Raw genomic sequence first — 21,263 nt, forward strand, 5'->3', positions numbered from 1 at the left:
ATTTTCTGTTGAAGAACACTTTCTTTCTTTTTTGTAGTCTCGGCCTCAGCTGTCTCTGCGTTATCATCATCGTTAGGCCTTTTATGACCCCTACCACCTCTTCCAAAGAAACTCTCAAGCGACGTTTTTTTTACTCATCATACCACCAAATCATATCGTCTCCTTGTGGCCCGGTAGCACATACTTTGCGGCCCAGTGGTTGGAGACTGCTGTTTATATTTTGTAATCTATTGTATTTTTATGTCTTGCACTGTACTGCTCTGCAAAACGTCAACAGATTCCATGGCAGATGTCATTGACAATAAATCTGTTTCTAATTGATACTGCTCCTAGGCTCACTGGCTGTCAGCTGTCACAGAAACTGAGTATCAATGGTCATTCTTTATAGATTGCTTCATCTTTTATAAATCATGAATTCATTATAAGTAGATTTATAAAGTGGAAATCTGGTCCATTTCAACATTTTCTAACTGGCTTGGCATTATGTTGGTTCTGAGTGATGCCAATTAAAGCAAGACCGTACCCGTCATGGGTATGAACTCATGGATGTATGAATACATAAACATTTATATTTGGATGCCAACTATATTTTCTATCAATAGAACAAATCTTCTAACTGGGCTCAGTTATATTCCATATAACTCTTATGGAATTATACCCCAGCCCACTCAGCAGTATGGCTTGGGCTGTTGTTTATGGTGATTAAGCAGCCACTAAGTAATTTCAGATGAACTAACATGTGATTATTGTAGGTGTGATAGAATTGGCTGAAGTTCTGGTGTAAATAACAGTGAATTCTTTTCCTAAGAGTTTGCCTGATCGAAGTGGAGAAATGCTGAGTTGGTGTATTATTTTGGGACATGGATAATTGCAAGTGAAAGTGTGGTATGACTGATGTCCATACAAGGATTCTGTCAGCATTACCGTCGCAATAAAAATTAAATGGAGGATTTAGTGCTCTTTCTGAATATAGCAAGTACAGACACTTTTTAATTTAATGTTACTTTATGTGGTTCCACAAATGTTCATTGTGTAGTTAAATATTATGTAGTGAAAGAGAGCTGGAGAAAAGATAAAGGAAAATAACTTGGATTGGACTTTAAATGGACTATCACAGTCGTTGCACTTTTTGTATGTTTGGCAATTTAGACTGAGCTCCTCAAACTTTTAAATTATTGTTATGTGTGAAAATAGAGTGTGAAAGTGAATGACATTCTGAGCAGCTAGAGGAGACTATGGAATCTTGATTACAGCCAGCACCACAATTTTCTTACCGTCCTGCTACTCTGAATAATATTGATGACAGGTGAGATTAATTAGATAGGGACCAAATAGAATATCAATATTTAGGAGAGGTAATTTGGTTTATTATTGTCACATATGCTGAGGTACAGTGAAAAGCTGTCTTGTCTGCAATTCCTACAGATCACTTCATTACTATGATGAATTGAGGTCGTACACGGTAAAACAATGACAGAGCAGAACGAAGTGTTACAGTATAGAGAAAGTGCAATGCAGGAAGCCAGTAAGTGCACGATCATAATGAGGTAGATTGTGAGGTCAGGAGTCTGTCTTATCGTACTGGGGGAACCATTCAGTAGTTTTATAACAGAGGGAGAGACACTGTCCTTGAGCCTGGTAGCACATGCTTCCAGACTTTTTGTATCTTCTGCCTGGTGGGAGAGGAGGAAGAGAAACTACCTGGAGTGGGCAGGATCTCTGATTATACTGGCTACTTTACTGAGGCAGCGAAAAATGTAGACAGAGTCCATGGAGGGGAGGTGGGTTTCAGTGATGAGCTGTGTCCACAATTCTTTGCAGTTTCTTGCAGCCATGAGCAAAGCAGATGCCATTCCAAGCTGTTATACATCTAGTTAGGAAGATTTCTATGGTGTATTAATAAAAAATTGGTGGGGGGGGTGGGTGGTTGTCAAAGGATCAATGTAAAATTTCTTTCGTCTCCTGAGGTGCTGGTGGGTTTTCTTGGCTGCATCATCAACACGATTGGACGAGTACAGGAATTTGAAACTCTCAACCCTCTTGATCTCAGCATTGTTTCCCCCCACCCCCGATTTTTTGAAGTCATTGACCAGTTTTTTTGTTGATTTTCGAGGAAAGGTTTTGTATACATTGAGGTGGAATGTTGAGAGGAACAAATCTGCCACAAATAGTCTTAATCGTAGATAGAATAATTTAGCCCCATCTATATTGCAAGAGTTTAATTAGAAGCAACTAACACTGACTTAAAAGCAGAACTTACTTCATAAACCTTATCAATCTCTTCTGTTACAAGTGTAAGAAATAATATTGGTAGTAGAGCTCCCTACAGTGTAGTTCGTCTGAACTTCCAAAGGTTGGACAAAGTAACACATTCTCAAATGAAAATGTTTTTTTTTCTAATGCACATTTATTTGCCTCAATTTGTTACTACCATGTGACAAGAAATAAAAAATATAGGAGATGGAAGAGAATACAGATGATTGAATCTGGAGCAACAATGGAAGCATTTCCCACAATGATGTTGTGTAATTCTCCAGATAGGATTTACTCTGAGTCTGAGCAGTGAATGATATGGAGAGGTAGGTACTTTCTGGTGGAGGAGTTTTACAAATCTGTTGCTAGAATTCCTTTAGAAGATAGATATACTTTATTAATCCCGAGGGAAACTTGGTTTTGTTACAGCCGCAGCAACCAAGAACACAGCGTAAATATAGCAATACAAAACCCCCCAACAATCAAACAACAAAATGCAAACTATGTCAGATGAAAAATAAGTCCGGGACCAGTCTATTGGCTCAGGGTGTCCGACCCTCCACGGGAGGAGCTGCACATTCGATGGCCACAGGCAGGAACGACCTCCCGTGTCGCCAAGTGTTGTATCACGGTGGAATGTGGCCGAAGTCCAACAGTAAAAAGTTCAATATCCAGTCTGCAAACACGTTCCTCGATCGTAATATGCCCCGGATTGCACCATCCGTTGTTAACCGGATCAGTAAGCACCCAACTCCTTTACGCTTACCGCTCAGTGCACTTCCGGTCAGCCGGAACGGTATTACCCACCGAACTCCTCTTCTCCAAAAGTCTCTGTTGTCTCGACCCGGTCCCCTTTCCTCGGCTTTGTGATCCGCCTCTGCATCCTCTGTGTGTTTTCCTCCGGATTCCCACAGGGGTGTCCGCCGCTCTGCTCGCTAAACTGGCCGGTATTTGCTGGTCCGTGGAATACACAATGCGACCTTGCTTCTGTCCCGCGTGTCGGGGTGTAACCATTTCCAGCGCTAAAGAAAACCCAAATAAAACTCTCTCTACCAGCATGTTAGAGAGAGTGCAGCTTCGACGTGTTACCGTGAGAAAAAAAAGACAAAAAATAACGTAAATTAAAAAGTAAGAAGAAGAAAGTAAGAATAGATCGGAATGGCTGTACCAGGCTGCATGCACGACCGGCGCATGCGCACCGATGAGGCATGTTAACCAGAGTGCACCTGAAAGAATTAGCAGTGTTACAGAGTAGTGAAAAGTGAAGGTTTAAGAGGTTACACAGGGAAGAAAATAAGGTTATTTGCTTTACTCTGCATGGTACTGAGCTGATTGAGTATTGCTGGAGTGGCACTTATTCAGGAAAGTTAAGTATACTTCAGCATAGTTCAAAGTTCAAAGTAAACTTTTTACTAAAGTACATATACTCATATACAACTCTGTGATTCATTTTCTTGCAAACGTAATAAATCCTTAATAGAATAATAGCTATAATAGAATCAATGAAAGACCACACCAACCTGGGTGTTCAACCATGACAAAAGACAACAGTGCAAATAAAAAAGGAAGTAGATACGCTGTCAAACTTTCTACATAATTGCACTCACATGTTGGACCCAGGACAGGTCATCCGTAATGATAACACGGAGAAGTTTAAAGCTGCTGACCCTCTCCACCTCTGATCCTCTGATAAGGACTGGCTCATGGACCTCTGGTTTCCTCCTCCTGAAATCAATATCAACTCTTGGTCTTGCTGACATTGAGTAAGAGATTATTGTTGTGACACCACATACCCAGATTTTCAATCTCCCTCCTGTATGCTGATTCATTACCACCCTATGACAGTGGTGCTAATTTATTTCCTTTCCAACAGATTTGGGAATTGGGTGGTTATTTGCTCAGGTCTTGGTTACAGATGGACACGTACTGTTCCATATTCTGGGAAGTTTGGAAATGGAATTGAAGACAGTGTAATCAGCATTAATCACTTTCTGTCCTCATCACAGTGTGAAGCTCATTGACAAAGAAGGAAATGACTGAGGGATTCTAGCAGCAGTGTTTCAGGGCTGAGTTCATCAGTGTCCAAGAACCACAAACGTCTTCCTTTAAGTTAAAACTAACTTGGACAATTGAAAGTATTCACATTAATACTCAGAACCTTCATTTTTACCAGTACAGTTAAATGCCACTTTGTTAAATGTTGCTGTGATGCCAAGGGTAATCACTCCCTTCTCACTGTGGTAAATTAAGATTTTTTTTATGCACGCTTGGACCAATGCTGGACTGAAATCAGGAGACCAGTAGAGTCAGCAGAACCCAAACAGAGTAAGTGCCATTTGATTGCACTGTTGCTGACATCTTCCTTGAAATCGCTGAAGCTTGGAGCAATCACTGGCTGCATTTGATTGGTTTTCCCCTTTTATCTAGAAGGCATATCTGAGCAACTTTCCATTTTGTTGGGTAGTCTTTGTGGTAGAACTGGACTAACTTGACTAACTTGTGGAGTAGAAAACCATCCTACAGCTGTGAGTTGTCTGGACTGAAACTACTACTTGACATCAGCTGAGGAAATCAAAATTGGCTGATTACATATTTTAATGAGGGTGGGGGCTACAGGAAGAGGTGAATGTGATTGCAATTCCTCAGATTTCTCTTTCTGCTGCATGTGAACATAATTCCAGAAAGAGATGCTAATGGATTGTGCAATGAATGTTAAATAGTTCACTATCATTCATGATTGAGTGTTGAAGGAATTTGATGTGACCCTTTAGAATCATTTAGCTCTTTAAATGCTGTTCTTATTGTTAAGTATGTATGCAGTACTGTATTGTAGTTTTGTCAGTTTGGCTCCAAGAATCCCAGCTGCTGCTCCAGTGGCATTCCTTTCTCCATTTTCCAACAATCCATGAGTAGGTTCTGCACGGGTACGATTGGAATGTGGGGTGTTACACGTGGGGCAGTGTACCATTGAGACAGTGGAGTGGAGTGTGGGATGTTACACGTGGGGCAGCATCCCATCGAGACAATTGAGTGGGGTGTGGGCTGTTACACGTGGGGCAGCGTACCATCGAGACAATTGAGTGGGGTGTGGGATGTTACACATGGGGCAGCGTACCATTGAGACAATTGAGTGGGGTGTGGGATGTTACACATGGGGCAGTGTACCATTGAGACAATTGAGTGGGGTGTGGGATGTTTCACGTGGGGCAGCGTACCATCGAGACAATCGAGTGGGGTGTGGGATGTTTCACGTGGGGCAGCGTACCATCGAGACAATCGAGTGGGGTGTGGGATGTTTCACGTGGGGCAGCGTACCATCGAGACAATCGAGTGGGGTGTGGGCTGTTACACATGGGGCAGCGTACCATCGAGACAATCGAGTGGAGTGTGGGATGTTACACATGGGGCAGCGTACCATCGAGACAATTGAGTGGGGTGTGGGGTGTTACACATGGGGCAGCGTACCATCGAGACAATTGAGTGGGGTGTGGGGTGTTACACATGGGGCAGCGTACCATCGAGACAATCGAGTGGAGTGTGGGATGTTACACATGGGGCAGCGTACCATCGAGACAATTGAGTGGAGTGTGGGATGTTACACATGGGGCAGTGTACAATTCTGCTTCTGCTGTTACTTTATGGCAGCTTGTGGAGCTCCAGTTGTGAGCTGCTGGATCTGTTCTTAAATGGTTGCGTTCAATGGTAGACTCACACAACAAAACAGCAAATGTCTTAAGTGTGAAGAATGAAGGCTGGGTCACTCAAACCAGCTTTGTCGTCTTGCTGAGGTGGATGATGAGGATGAGGTTAAAGTGGGTCTGTCTCTTATACTGTCACCCTTGTCAACTGCTGCTGGTTCAGATCGACTGCTGTGTTCTTTTGTACCTGATCTACCCAATGAAGCACTGAGCTATTGAGCCACTCTTGGTGATGCATTTCGAGTTTCTTGGTCATAGTTAACAACCTCAGTGCTTCTTCATTGTGGAGGATTGTTGAAATAATAGTTGAATGGGAAGGAAGGATGTTTATGTAATATTTGATTAGGCTTTTGTTATAACAGTCTGGCTTTCTTGACCAATTCTGAAAGCATCTAAGGGTCAGCCTTGTTGCTACGGTCTGAAGCCATTATAAGGGTCAGATTGCTTAAGGGTGGTATTTTTCTTTTTTTATATGGCAAACCATAATTAATGTCATCATTATTCACATGAGTTTTTAACGAGTATTAATTGATCATCTTATTTTATTTTTCCCAGTTAATTTGAATAGTTATCTCCATATTAGACCAAACCTCTGGAAAACTATGCTAGTAACACAACCACTGTGCTATTTCATCCTCAAAATTATTTTGATATCAGTGGTATATTGCTGAAGAGAACGAGCCATGGAACTTTATTCAGATTGTAAACATTGGAAAATATAGCAGGCAGTTTATAGTGATAATAGCCATTTATCAGACTAATGAATTAAGTTTTTGTCTTGAAGCTTGTAATAAAATGGGACATTGTTTTTGAATCTTGGAAACTTATAGTACAGACAAATGCTGCTTGATCTGTTGTCCATGTGCTGGTTCTCTGGAACATCAGTTTAGCTTAGTCATATTTGCCTGCTCTTTGACTTGTAACCAAGCTTTCATCGTCAATTACTTGCCCCATACCCTTTTAAGAATGATGTCTGAAACTATAGCTTATAAAAGAATTCTAAAGTTTTTAAGTAATGACTTCACAATTAAGTTTTGTTCCCACAGATTACTAGACTTTGATATTTAAACAAACTGTTGAAGGAAATTCTGAGCGATTTCCTATGTTAAAGTTTACGGTCAAAGATCTTATTCACAAGTTCCTAAAATTGACATTTTATAGATGGATTTTAAACCAGCAACTCCTTTTTTTTTGGATAATTTCCCAAATAATTTGCCATCAAAAGCGTTTAGTGACATAAAAATGCAATAAAAGTAGACATGGTTGATGAGAAAGAATTAGAGTGATGTTGATCTATGTAAATAGACTAGGCTGCCTTCTGAATACCACTGAGCATCACATTTATTGAGACATCAATTTCCCCATCACCTGTAAATAATTTAAACCACTTGCTCTTACTTTCTCTAAATTGTGGGTAATACCATAAACCTAAAATAAGCAAAAGCAATCTATTTAACACAAAAGCAGTGAAAGGAACCTCTGTTCAAACTAGTTGATCATTCTTGAAGTGATGATATGCTATAATTAACTTAGCTCTCAGTGGCTTTTACTCACTGACTAATGATCCATAAACAGCATAATAACAAATTGCTATATTATGTGATGGTTGGACAGTGGAAACAGATAGTGACATTTGGATTAAGTTCAACTCTGTCTATATATCCTCCCCAGAATATGCTCACAGCACAAACAGTTATATGTTTTTGTCATGTGTTCTATTTTGAATTGAATCACTTGTGGAATTATTAGAATTTATTTATTTTGAATGTACTATAGCTTTCGTTAAAAGGAAAGATAGGGAATATTCATTTGCAATTTGTGCTACACAATACCATTCAGTTTTTAATATTACTTTGCATTTGCACACATACTGTGTGTAAATTTAAATTAAGTTGAATGCAGAGCAAAGGCATACACAAAACATATTCTAACACTGTGGCGGAAAAGCCATGAATGAACTTCTGAAAGTCATGTTGCAGGAGAAGTGGAATGATAGAGCTTGTTTCTTTGGATGTATGGATGCCATTAAGCTTTCCAAACAATGCTTTAGTGAACATCCACTGCAGCTGCACAGAGCAGAAATGTGCTGATTTGATATCAATGCTGCCACCTAGAACTCAATGCTTTTGGAACTGCCCTCTCCTAACTACAAGGCAAGCACATTTTTAGTGGCTTAGAGGGCTCCTCTCTCCCTGTTCCACCAGTGGTGGTTAAAAGTGTCATGCACTCCTTTCAGATTAGTTGTGATACCATTCTGAGTGAAACATCTTATGGAAATCTTGAAGACCACGGGACCATGATATATCAACAAGTTGAAATCCTCTTCAGGTAACAGAGCATCAGGATCCAGATCTGATTTTCAATACCATTACAAAACAGAAATTCTTCCCTTCTGTATACTTACACTTGATCTTTCTTAGATGTTGGCATGTCATACACTGTAGAAGATATTCTAAAAGATTAAAAAGGCCCAAATGACTTGCATCAGATTTGTAACATTATGAAACTTTCTTTGATCTAAAAGTGTAGACATAAATTTGGTTTGCTTGTAGGTCGAACAAAATAGTTAAATACTGCCAGCAAATTTCATTGTGCACACTTGTAAATCTTTGAGGTTGCCAATGTAGGTTCTTAGGGAAAATGACATTTCAGTGAATGTATCTCTTTGATCCGGTTATTAACAAAACCAATCTCTTTAAATCCAAATATGTTCTCTATTTATAATGGTACTGTCATCTTGTAAAAATGCAGGGGTGGAAGAGGCGATTAAAATTTATAGAGATAAAAAGAATATTTTTTACTTTAATAAGGTCTGCAGAATTATTGTGCCCTTATTTTAACTATGAAATTACTATATCAGATCACTGTCGACAGCCATAAACTGCAACAGTTATCTTCTGTCAAAGACTAAATAACCCATCTCTTAAGCATGGCTGCTATGTGTGAGAGCTTTGTAATATTTAGTTTTCACTAGAAGTAGAGGTGATAATTAATTTGTCTTATTTGATTCCCCGAATGTTGTGAAGGATGGTTTGTGTTAGGTTGTGAACTTACTGTCAGATCTTAGGTTCGTTCCTGATCTCTGCCATGTTAGTTTCTACTAATGGTTTGAGCTGGATTAAATTTTAGTAATATGTATGTGTATCAAATAGATTAGATTTAATCAAACATGTAAATGTGTAAATTTCAAATGAATATAAGATAGCTAACACTAAAGTGGAAAGAGCCTAGAAACTCAGACCAGCAGAGAGAGGAGGAATGTTTAATAGGTAGAAGACAACTCAGTGGAAATCGTAATGAAAGAGTGTCTGTATCTTGAAAACAGGACCCACTTCTGAGTTTCAAGGGAAGTGCTCATGCGAGACTCAGAAGGAGGGAAGACCCTTGAATCTGACCCCAAGGGTCATGAGTTATGAAGGAGGATTTGAGTAACCTGGGAGTGAAATCTCATCCTTGTTAATGTCTGTAGGTTCTATTTCACTTCCAAAATTCAATTCTATTAACTTTGAGGAATTTAGGAGTATATGCAGTACGACTAGTAATTCAGCGGTTTGGTCTTAAGCATCTAGAGATGTGAGTTCGGATTCCACCAATGCTTCCCGTGACCTGGAATATAATCCTGTCCTAAGTGGTCCAAGTACTAGTGGACAGTGAAAGCCCTCTAGTGCAAAGAATAGAACTTGACTTCCACTAAACGAGTTTATCTTCATGTGTTCCAAGACTGAGATTCAGGATACCTGTCCTTAGTAGGCAGCAATGAATAGGTTTTGGACAGGGCATAGTTTGGTGGTTTTTTTTTTGGCGTGTGCCTGCGTGCGTGCGCGTCTGTGTGTGTGCGTGCAGGCGTCAGTGCGGATGTCTTTTTCATGGCTTTTTACAAGGCGCGGGACGAGAGAGAGAGAGAGACTGTGTGGCGCACCACTCCTCACACAGACATTTTCTTGCCGTATTTTCCCTTTATTTTACGAGGTCGAGTTGCGATCTCGATACTCAGTCCGGCATGGATGGAAAGCGTACTCGAGAGCGGACCTGACTGGTTTCAAACCCGGGACCCTGCGCTCCCGGGTCCGGCACCAATGTCATTCCACCACCAGTTGGCCCAGCAAAGTCTGATTTTAAGGCCTTCGTAACATCCAGACCATGTAGTTCTGGAAAACAGAGACTCTGTCACCTATTGTTGAAGAACACCCACTCAATAGCTTCACATGGTTATCACTGCGTGGCTTGTCTAGAGCACACATTTGCTGACAAACAAGCTATCCACTAGAACAGAACACTAAGAGTAGCAAAAGCCTTGGATTGATTTTGTATAGAAGATTTTAATGCCAAAAATCAATAAAATTTACAATTACATGTGCCCATGCCAACCAAAATAAACCATGTGGGCTAATCCTCATCCATTCTCCATTCATAGTCAGTTACTGGAGAAAAATTGCATATTCAAGTACTTTTAATTTTAAAAGCTACAAGGGTCCTCATGTCTCATCCCTCATGTCAATGAGATCTTAATTAGCTGTAGCTTTTAGCTGAAATAATGTTTTAGCTTCTATTTAGTGTTTCTTTCAATTATCCTTCTATCTCACCCTCTCATAATTGACCTTTCTGCTGAGGAAGATTAACTATTCCTGTTTACCTTGTCTAGCTTTCTCATAGTTTTTACACACCTCAGGTAAATCTCCTTTCTGCCTCCTCTGCTCCAAAGAAAACAACCAGCTTTAGTCTACTCATAATAATACATCCAGACCCAGCATATTCCTCATAAATTATCTCTGTCATTTGAGGGAGTGTCAATATTCTACACATTTAGCATTAGTGACGCTGAATTAAGTTCTACCTTCAAGGCTTCACAGAATATGAAATGGAATCCAATTTCAATAGATTAGTCCAGGGAATATTAAATTCAGATTATTACTTGCAATAAACTTGCAAAAGCAGTGCAAGCTATCAAATTCAAACTAATAGACACTGAAGATAGAATTAATGTCCTGTTGATATCCACTTGGAATGATTGATCTGGTAATAAAGGAAAAATTCAGTCAACCAAGAGCAGGTGAAGAAATGTCAGTGAAGAGAAGACAAAGGAATGTCAATCTATAAAAATAAAAGAGAAGAAGTACAACATAGCAAAGATGAGTGGGAAGCCGGAGGACTGGGAAACTTTTAAAGAGCAACAGAAGGTAACTAAAAAGGCAATATGTGGAGAAAAAATGAGGTATGTAGGTAAACTAGCCAAGAATATAAAGGAGGGTAGTAAAAGCATCTTTAGGTATGTGAAAAGGAAAAAAAAATAGTTGAGACCAAAATTGGGCCCTTGAAGACAGAAACGGGTGAATTTATTATGGGGAACAAGGAAATGGCAGACAAGTTGAACAGGTACTTTGGATCTGTCTTCACTAGGAAAGACACAAACAATCTCCCAGATGTAATAGTGGCCAAAGGACCTAGGGTAATGGATGAACTGAAGGAAATTTATATTAGGCAGGAAATGGTGTTGGATAGACTGTTGGGTCTGAAGGCTGATAAGTCCCCGGGACCTGATGGTCTGCATCCCAGGGTACTTAAGTAGGTGGCTTTAGAAATCGTGGACGCATTGGTAATCATTTTCAAATGTTCTATAGATTCAGGATCAGTTCCTGTGGATTGGAGGGTGGCTAATGTTGTCCCTCTCTTCAAGAAGGGAGGAAGAGAGAAAACAGGGAATTATAGACCGGTTAGCCTGACATCGGTGGTGGGAAAGATGCTGGAGTCAATTATAAAAGATGAAATTATGACACATCTAGATAGCAGTAATAGGATCGGTTTGAGTCAGCATGGATTTATGAAGGGAAAATCGTACTTGACTAATCTTCTGGAATTTTTTGAGGATGTAACTATGAAAATGGACAAGGGAGAGCCAGTGGATGTAGTGTACCTGGACTTTCAGGAAGCCTTTGACAAAGTCCCACATAGGAGATTAGTGGGCAAAATTAGGGCATATGGTATTGGGGGCAGAGTACTGACATGGATTGAAAATTGGCTGGCTGACAGAAAACAAAGAGTAGCGATTAACGGGTCCTTTTCGGAATGGCAGGCGGTGACCAGTGGGGTACCGCAGGGTTCAGTGCTGGGACCGCAGCTGTTTACAATATAAATGATTTAGATGAGAGAATTAAAAGTAACATTAGCAAATTTGCCGATGACACAAAGCTGGGAGGCAGTGTGAAATGTGAGGAGGATGTTATGAGAATGCAGGGTGACTTGGACAGGCTGGGTGAGTGGGCAGATGCATGGCAGATGCAGTTTAATGTGGATAAATGTAAGGTTATCCACTTTGGTGGTAAGAACAGGAAGGCAGATTATTATCTAAATGGAGTCAAGTTAGGAAAGGGGAAATACAACGAGATCAAGGTGTTCTCTTACATCAGTCACTGAAAGCAAGCATGCAGGTACAGCAGGCAGGGAAGAAAGCTAATGGCATGCTGGCCTTCATAACAAGGGGAATTGAGTATAAGAGCACAGTGGCCTTCTGCAGCTGTACAGGGCCCTGGTGAGACCACACCTGGAGTATTGTGTACAGTTTTGGTCTCCAAATTTGAGGAAGGACATTCTTGCTACTGAGGGAGGGCAGTGTAGGTTCACAAGGTTAATTGCTGGGATGGCGGGACTGTCATATGTTGAAAGATTGGAGCAACTGGGCTTGTATACTCTGGAATTTAGAAGGCTGAGAGGGGATCTTATTGAAACATATAAGATTATTAAGGGATTGGACACGCTGGAGGCAGGAAGCATGTTCCCACTGATGGGTGAGTCCAGAACCAGAGGCCACAGTTTAAGAATAAGGGGTAGGCCATTTAGAACGGAGTTGAGGAAAAACTTTTTCACCCAGACAGTGGTGGATATATGGAATGCTCTGCCCCAGAAGGCTGTGGAGGCCAAGTTTCTGGATGCTTTCAAGAAAGAGGTGGATAGAGCTCTTAAAGATAGCGAAATCAAAGGTTATGGAGATAAACAGGAACTGGATACTGATTGTGGATGATCAGCCATGATCACAGTGAATGGCGGTGCTGGCTCGAAGGGCCGAAGGGCCTACTCCTGCATCTATTGTCTATTGAAGAGAAGATGAAGAAGTGTCAATGAAGAGAAGACTGAATGACACAATGGAAATTGTGAATGAATGGGTCATGGTAGCATCTTACCTCAACAGTTATCTTGTGATTGCGATCTTAGTATCTTTGGTGTAGGTGGGGAGCAAAATAGCCATTCTTCCAAATGCTGCTTGCAATCCATTGGAGATTTGTTGATGGTTGAAGATGGGAGTAAGATCAGCTCTAAGACTCTAAACCACTTGCCGTCATAGAATAGTACAGCACAGTACAGGCCCTTCGGCCCACAATGTTGTGCTGACCCTCAAACCCTGCCTCCCATATAAGCCCCCACCTTAAATTCCTCCATATACCTCTCTAGTAGTCTCTTAAACTTCACCAGTGTATCTGCCTCCACCACTGACTCAGGCAGTGCATTCCACGCACCAACCACTCTCTGAGTAAAAAACCTTCCTCTAATATCCCCCTTGAACTTCCCACACCTTACCTTAAAGCCATATCCTCTTGTATTGAGCAGTGGTGCCCTGGGGAAGAGACGCTGGCTATCCACTCTATCTACTCCTCTTAATATCTTGTAGACCTCTATCATGTCTCCTCTCATCCTCCTTCTCTCCAAAGAGTAATGCCCTAGCTCCCTTAATCTCTGATCATAATGCATACTTTCTAAACCAGGCAGCATCCTGGTAAATCTCCTCTGTACCCTTTCCAATGCTTCCACATCCTTCCTATAGTGAGGTGACCAGAACTGGACACAGTACTCCAAGTGTGGCCTAACCAGAGTTTTATAGAGCTGCATCATTACATCGCGACTCTTAAACTCTATCCCTCGACTTATGAAAGCTAACACCCCATAAGCTTTCTTAACTACCCTATCCACCTGTGAGGCAACTTTCAGGGATCTGTGGACATGTACCCTGAGATCCCTCTGCTCCTCCACACTACCAAGTATCCTGCCATTTACTTTGTACTCTGCCTTGGAGTTCGTCCTTCCAAAGTGTACCACCTCACACTTCTCCGGGTTGAACTCCATCTGCCACTTCTCAGCCCACTTCTGCATCCAATCAATGTCTCTCTGCAATCTTTGACAATCCTCTACACTACCAACCTTTGTGTCGTCTGCAAACTTGCCAACCCACCCTTCTACCCCCACATCCAGGTCGTTAATAAAAATCACGAAAAGTCGAGGTCCCAGAACAGATCCTTGTGGGACACCACTAGTCACAACCCTCCAATCCCAATGTACTCCCTCCACCACCACCCTCTGCCTTCTGCAGGCAAGCCAATTCTGAATCCATTGCTCTCTTTATAGGAGGATCAGATGTTGAATAATTCCCAGTGATTGTAGAGGTAGATTAGTAAGAATATCTATTACCTTCATGAATATAGAAGCAGAGAGGAGTGGGAAGAAACTGAAGAGCATAGCTGGCAGCAGTAGTTCTTTTGGAACACACACAAAATGCTGGAGGAACTCAGTAGGTCAGGCAGCATCCATGGAAATGAACAAGCTGTCGATGTTTCAGACCAAGACCTTTCTTCAGGACTGGATAGGAAGGAGGGAGATGCCAGAATAAAAAGGTGGGAAGAGGGGAGGGAGAGTAGCTAGAGGATGGAAGGTGAATCCAGGTAGGTGGAAAGGTAAAAGGCTGGAGGTGAAGGAATCTGACAGGAGACGAGAGAGGATTGTAGGAGAAGGGGAAGGAGCAGGGGCACCGGGGGAGGTAGCAGACAAGTGAGAGGAGGGGAGGGGAAGGGAATTTTTTTTTACTGGAAGGAGAAATTGATATTCATGCAACCAGCTTGGAGGCTACCCAGATAGAATATAAGGTGTTGCTCCTCATTTTGTCACAAAAGATCGCCATGCTCTGATATGTCGGAATAGGAATGGGAACTGGAATTAAAATATTTCGCTTTCGGCGGATGGAACGGCGGTGCTCGATGAAGCGATTTCCCCCAATTTACAACTGGCCTCAGCAATGCCGAGGAGGCCGGATCGGGAGCCCCGGCCACAATCCCCGTGCTTTCCAGTCCTGCAGAAAGGTCTCGGCCCAAAACACTGACTGTTTGTTCATTTCCATGGATGCTGCCTGACCTGCTGAGTTCTTCCAGCATTTTGTGGATATTGCTCTGGATTTGCAGAATTTCCTGTATTAATAATTCTTTTGGTTAAGTATCCACAGAGATTATGGAAAGAGTTGTAATGAGAGGAAGTAAAACAATCCAAAATGTTTGGATTAATCCTGTATATTTAATATATCCATTAACCAAAACATACACAGATGCACAATCAGAATGCCCTTTAAGACATTATCCTGTTTTAAAATCTCTTTATGATCTTTGCAACATGTGCAGAATTCTCTGTTGCTATTTGTAAACAACAGCCTCCTTAGGATATCTTGATGATATTAAAAGCTATTCCACGAACTCAATTGCATTAACATTACATTTCCTGTCACAAATTGCTCAGAAATAACCCTTTGCTGTACAACACTAATAGAGCAATAGTTCTTACAGAAACATCTGCATGATGCCACAGAGAACTGTTATCTATGTACCACAAAATGAATGTGCTTCTAATCTTCTAAGAGATCAGTTTTCGACTCTAGGACAAAATATACAGGTATTACTAAGTGCCTATATTTTGGCCAGGGATGTAAATGCTGAGCAGTGAAACTGAGAAGAATTTGGCTGAAAAACTTTTGTAAAAAAATTAAATATATCATTAGGGGAAAAGTGTGGAGGATAAAAGCACAAAGGAAATAATGCCTGCATTGCACTAGGGAAAAAATGGTTTTGATTTGATAACTTTTCTTGGTGCGAAATGAATTTGAAATAACTAGTTGGTGGACATTTTTCATGGTCCTGTTTAATGTAAGTACCAATCCAAGTCATTCCTGTTGCTATAAAATACATGTAATTTAGAAGAATTCCATTATAATAGATACCTAACCTGATTTGGGCATATAATTCTGTTCCTAGATTAGGAAAATGCAATTAACATAAACTCTTAAAAATACGTATATGCTTATTTGATTGCCTTTTTATTCTTTTATTGGCATCGATAAAAAATATATTTTAACTATTTAGCAGCATTCAAAAGCAAAAATATAACTCATAGTGGCAAAACTGGAAAGCCACAAGTGCAAAGTTAGCAATTGACTTCAAACAGTGCCAGTTTTGTGCCCGAATGGAACAGGCAGTCGATGCAGGTTAGCTCCAAGGACATTTCCCTCTCTGGCAAGTATATCACTTTGGATATTGTTGTAGGGACAGCCTAGCAGAGAAGGGCCACGGTGGTCAGGTTTCTGGCACTGAGTTTGGTTCTGTGGCTCCGAGGGGAAAGAGTGAGAAGAAGTGAGCAGGAATGATAGTGGATTGACTGGCCTGGGAAAATCTCTGGACAAGAATGATACTCCCCGATGGTATGCTGCCTCCCAGGGACAGAGTCATCTCTTGATCAAGTTCATAGCATTCTTATGGGGAGCAAACAGATGCTGTGGTCCACATCTTCACCAACGAAGCAGGCAGGAAAGGGTGAGGTTCTGAAAGGTGAATTCAGGCAGTTGGGCGCTAAGTTAAAAGACAGGACCTCCCAGATCTCAGAATTGCTACTTGTGCCACGTGCTAGTGTGGCCAGAAATAGGAATATCATGCAGCTTCACACATGGTTAAGGAGATGGTGCAGGAAGGAGGGTTTCAGAAATTTGGATCATTGAGCTCTTTTCAATGGAAGGTGGGACCTGTACAAGTGGGATGATTTGCACCTCAGCTGGAGTGGGACCAAGATCAAGGACCAATATCCATGTGGTAAGGTTTGCTAATGCTGTTCGGGGAGGTTTACACAAGAATTACCAGGGGTGGGAATCAGAATGGCAGGGTAACTTGTAGAATGGCTGTTGGCAAAGTAGCCCAATGACAAAGTAGCTTTTGTTAAGCTGATGTGGAAAGAAAAATACCAAAAGGCAGAGCATGGTGAGACTAATACTGTCTATTTCAATGCAAGGAGTATTGTAGGAATAGCAGATGAGCTTGGAGCATGGACCAGCACGTGGAATTATGACATTGTAGCCATCAGTGAGACTTGGTTGCAGCAGGGACAGGACTGGCAGCTCAGTCTGGTGTTGCATTGTTTTATATGTGATAGAAAGGGAGGTATTACAGAGGAGTTACTTGTCAGGGAGAATGTCACATAGCGCTCAGACAGGACATACTGGAGAGCTCAGCTACTAAGGCAATATGAATGGAACTGAGGAATAAGAAAGCAACGACCATGTATATCAGAGATCTCCCAGTAATCAGAGGGATTTGGTAGAGCATATTTGTAGAGAGGTAACAGAAAGTTTCAAGAAAAATAAGTCTGTGATAGTAAATGATTTTAACTTTTCACGTGTTGACTGAGACTCCCAAATTGTAAAAGGACTTGATAGATTTTGTCAAGTACGTTGAAGAAAGTTTCTTTAATCAATATATAGAGGTCCAAACTGGAGAGTGCAATACTACATCTACTATTCAAGGAAAGAGACAGGGCAAGTAACAGAAGTTTGTGTAGGAGAACACTTTGCATCTAGTGATCAGAATTCCATTAGTTTCATAATAATTGTGGAGAAGGACAGTACTGGTCCTCAGGTTGAGATTTTAAATTGGAGAAGAGCTGACTTTGATGGCATCAGAAAAGATCTGGCAAGTGTGGATTGGGACAGGTTGTTTTCTGGCAGAGGGCTGCTTGGTAAATGAGAAGTCTTTAAAAGTAAAATGTTGAGAGGACAAAGTTTGTATGGTCCTGTTTGAGCTAAATACAATGCTTACAGGTTTGGGACCATGGCTTTCAAGGGATATTGAGGCCCTAGTTAAGAAGAAGAAGTTAGGATCAAATGAAAGGTCCCTGGTATGGTATAAGAAATGCAAGAGAACACTTAAGTAAGAAATCAGGAGGGCAAAAAGAGGAGATGAGGTTGTTCTGGCAGAGAAGGTGAAGGAGAATCCCAAGGGCTTCAACAAATATAGTAAAGATAAAAAGATAGCAACAAACTGAATAGGTCCCCTTAAAGGTAACCTGGCCACCTATGCATGGAGTTGAACGAGATGGGAGAGATCTTAATTGAATTTTTTCTCGTTTAATTGTCTTTCAATCATACACATGATTAAGAACTGAGGTGAATGGTAGAACAGAGCAATTTGGGAGTATAGATCCATAATTTGTTCAAAGTGGCATCACAGGTAGATAGGGTTGTAAAGAGAGCTTTTGACACATTGGTTTTCATAAATCAGAGCATTGAGAACATGGTTTAGTGAGGCCACATTTGGAGAATTGAACGCTATTTGGGTCAACAACCTACAGGAAGGATGTCAATAAGCTTGAAAGAGTGCAGAGAAAATTTACAAGGATGTTGCTGGGACTTCAGAGCTGCAAGTTACAGGGAAAAATTGAATAGGGTAGGACTCTATTCCCTGGGGCATAGGAGAATGATGGGAGACTTGATGGAAGCTTACAAAATTATGGGTTGGATAATAGATGAAGAGTGAAGTGTGTTAATGATCATTTACAGGTTATTTCTACAAATTGGACTGGGTGCTTCTTGACATATATTCTACTTTCACATCTCACACAAAACAGATGATATTATTCCCTGTGCACATCTGAAATTTTTTTGCCAAGGACGTTATCTCACATTGTCCTGAGAGCAACTCTCATGGGCACTCCTGGGACAATTGGGCTTGATTACATCTCTACTGGGCAGGGACTCCATTGAAATAAGACCTAAAAGTTACTCTCTATCTTTTGGCTCGCAGCCCTTCCTTTTCAATAACTACCCCTCCCCACAACTCCTCCCAAATCCCAATCAGATTCCTCCAAACATCTCAGCCCACCCTCATTGACCCTAACCTTCCCTCACTGATTTCCCTCCATTTCTACCTCTCATCATCTAGATCCAAGCAGGTGCCTGCAATCTAGTACCTTTGCCTCTCTCACTCGTACAGTGTGGCAACATTTCAAGGTGGGACTTTTCCTCCTGCCACTGTGTCCTTCTCCATCTTTATTGTCCTCATGCCTGTCGGTCCCTTTGACCTCATGGACCAACAGACTTATAATCAGAGACCTTTAAAAACTTAGTTGATGTAAATACTGTAATTACAACAAAAAAACTTTACTTAAAGCATCTAGAAATTAATTAAACTTTAAAACTAATTGAAAGGAATTGTAAAAAGACAAAGTTCAAAGAAAATGTATTATTAAAGTACATATATGTCACCACATACAATTCTGAGATTTATTTTCCTGTGGGCATACTCAGTAAATCTATAGACAACCACATGTTTACAATTGGTTGTCAAAATCAAGGACCCCATTCAAAAGAATGGGTCAGATAACATTTGCCATTCAAGCCACACACACAAAGTGCTGGAGGAACTCGGCAGTCCAGGCAGCATCTATGGACAAAAGTTCAGTCGATGTTTCGTGCCGATATAATTCATCAAGAAGGTTTGGGCCCGAAAGGTCGTCTGTACTTTTTTCCATAGATGCTGCTTGGACTGCTGAGTTCCTCCAACATTTTGAGTGTGTGTTGCTTGGATTTCCAGCATCTGCAGAGTTCAATCCTGACTTAAAGCTGAGGGGTGAGAAGTGAAATACATCTGGTCCCTCCACTCAGGGCTTGTGTGCTCTACTTCTGGGTGCCATACAGAGTCTGGCCATTGCACGGGAGGTCAGATGCACTAACTCGTTCCTGACTTCCATGCAGGAAGCAGAACAAGCTGACCTTGTTACTGAAGCCACCTAGAACTGCTGGGAAAAAGTTAGCAATAGGATTTATCAACCCAATGCACAAATGAGAAATTTGATCCAGGTTGCTAATGTTAAATGTGCTATTTATTTAGCTTGTTGTAATCTGCCTCTGTGATTCAGTTCAATGGAAGTTAATAGAATAAATTCTGAACATATATTGTAATTTTAGATTTAGATTATGAGGACACACAGTCCTCTTTTATTATCATTTAGTAATGCATGCATTAAGAAATGATACAATGTTTTTCCAGAATGATATCACAGAGACACATGACAAGCCAAGGCTGAAAAACTGACAAAAACCACATAATTATAACATATAGTTACAACAGTGCAAAGCAATACCGTAATTTGATAAGAACAGACCATGGGCATGGTAAAGTCACAGAGTCTCTCGATAGTCCCATCATTTCACGCAGACGGTGAACCCCTCCAGCACCGCAAACTTGCTGACCACAGTCCGACTCCGAGACCGTTCGAAAACTCCGAGCCTCCGACCAGCTCCCCGACACCGGTGCACCGGGCACCATCTCTGCTGAGTGTTTTGACCCGGCCCCGGCAACAGGCAATAGGCAAAGCTGAGGATTTGGGGCCTTCCCTGCAGAGATTCTCGATCACGCGGTAGCAGCGGCAGTGAAGCGGGCATTTCAGAAGTTACTCCAGATGTTCCTCCATGCTTCTTCACATCTGTCTCTATCAAATCAGGATTGTGCACGGCATCCTACTTCACAGATATGATATCAATTCAGAGCGGCTGCGCGCGCTGCGTCGCGCTGCCATCTTCTCCTCCCTCCATAATTTGCTGACCTTTCCATAAAAGGTGTTGAGATCTACTGACTGATTGCAAATTTCACGAGGTTTAGATTTGAGTTCGGTGTCTAAAGTGAAATGCTCAGAATATGTACCATCTTGTTGAGATGCAGTAAGAACCAGGAGCTGAGTTCCCGGAAGAGGCATAAAGTTTCTTTCAAGTGGGTTGTTTATTTTTAATTCAGAACATGAGAAAGTCTATCATTGCTTGACACTTTGCACTGTGACACAACTTTGTCAAATGGTTCCCGCATGTAGTTGTCACAGACGAATTGAATTGCCTTCACCACTGATTAGTGTGCTTAAACGAATTACCAGAACAAAATGTTTCATTAATCATCATTAACTACAGTACATACACTGAGAGCAGAAAGGCATTTTTATTTAAAATGGAATGGTCTATTTTTTGTCCATCTTTTCCTCTAGCTGTGACAGAACATTTTACTCAACAGTTCAAACTCTTGAACTCTTTGGTCTAGTTTCCAAAGTTGAGAAAATATTAACCTAATGAAATTAATGCTGATTTTTAAACAAAAACCTAAAAAATAGATAATTTACTTCACACAATTTCAGTTAATGATATTCTTTATAAGAGGATCAATCAGATAATCTGCCTGTGATTTTTTTTTATTCTTCCTG

The 21,263-nt window shown here is 41.0% G+C and overlaps 2 protein-coding genes across 5 annotated transcripts in view; one reads left to right on the forward strand and one right to left on the reverse strand.

The window, feature by feature from the left end:
- The window catches only part of LOC134353673 (uncharacterized), a 54,692-nt gene extending 49,052 nt beyond the window's left edge, over window positions 1-5,640 (reverse strand). Inside the window, exon 1 of the mRNA XM_063061877.1 lies at window positions 3,861-5,640. Coding sequence (XP_062917947.1) covers window positions 3,861-4,082 — 222 coding nt within the window. The 5' untranslated portion in view covers window positions 4,083-5,640. The remainder of the gene's footprint in view (window positions 1-3,860) is intronic.
- The window catches only part of dennd2b (DENN domain containing 2B), a 521,803-nt gene that overhangs the window by 44,057 nt on the left and 456,483 nt on the right, over window positions 1-21,263 (forward strand). The window lies entirely within an intron of this gene.

The sequence above is a fragment of the Mobula hypostoma genome, chromosome 11 (genome assembly GCF_963921235.1).
Source record: "Mobula hypostoma chromosome 11, sMobHyp1.1, whole genome shotgun sequence".
NCBI lineage: Eukaryota > Metazoa > Chordata > Chondrichthyes > Myliobatiformes > Myliobatidae > Mobula > Mobula hypostoma.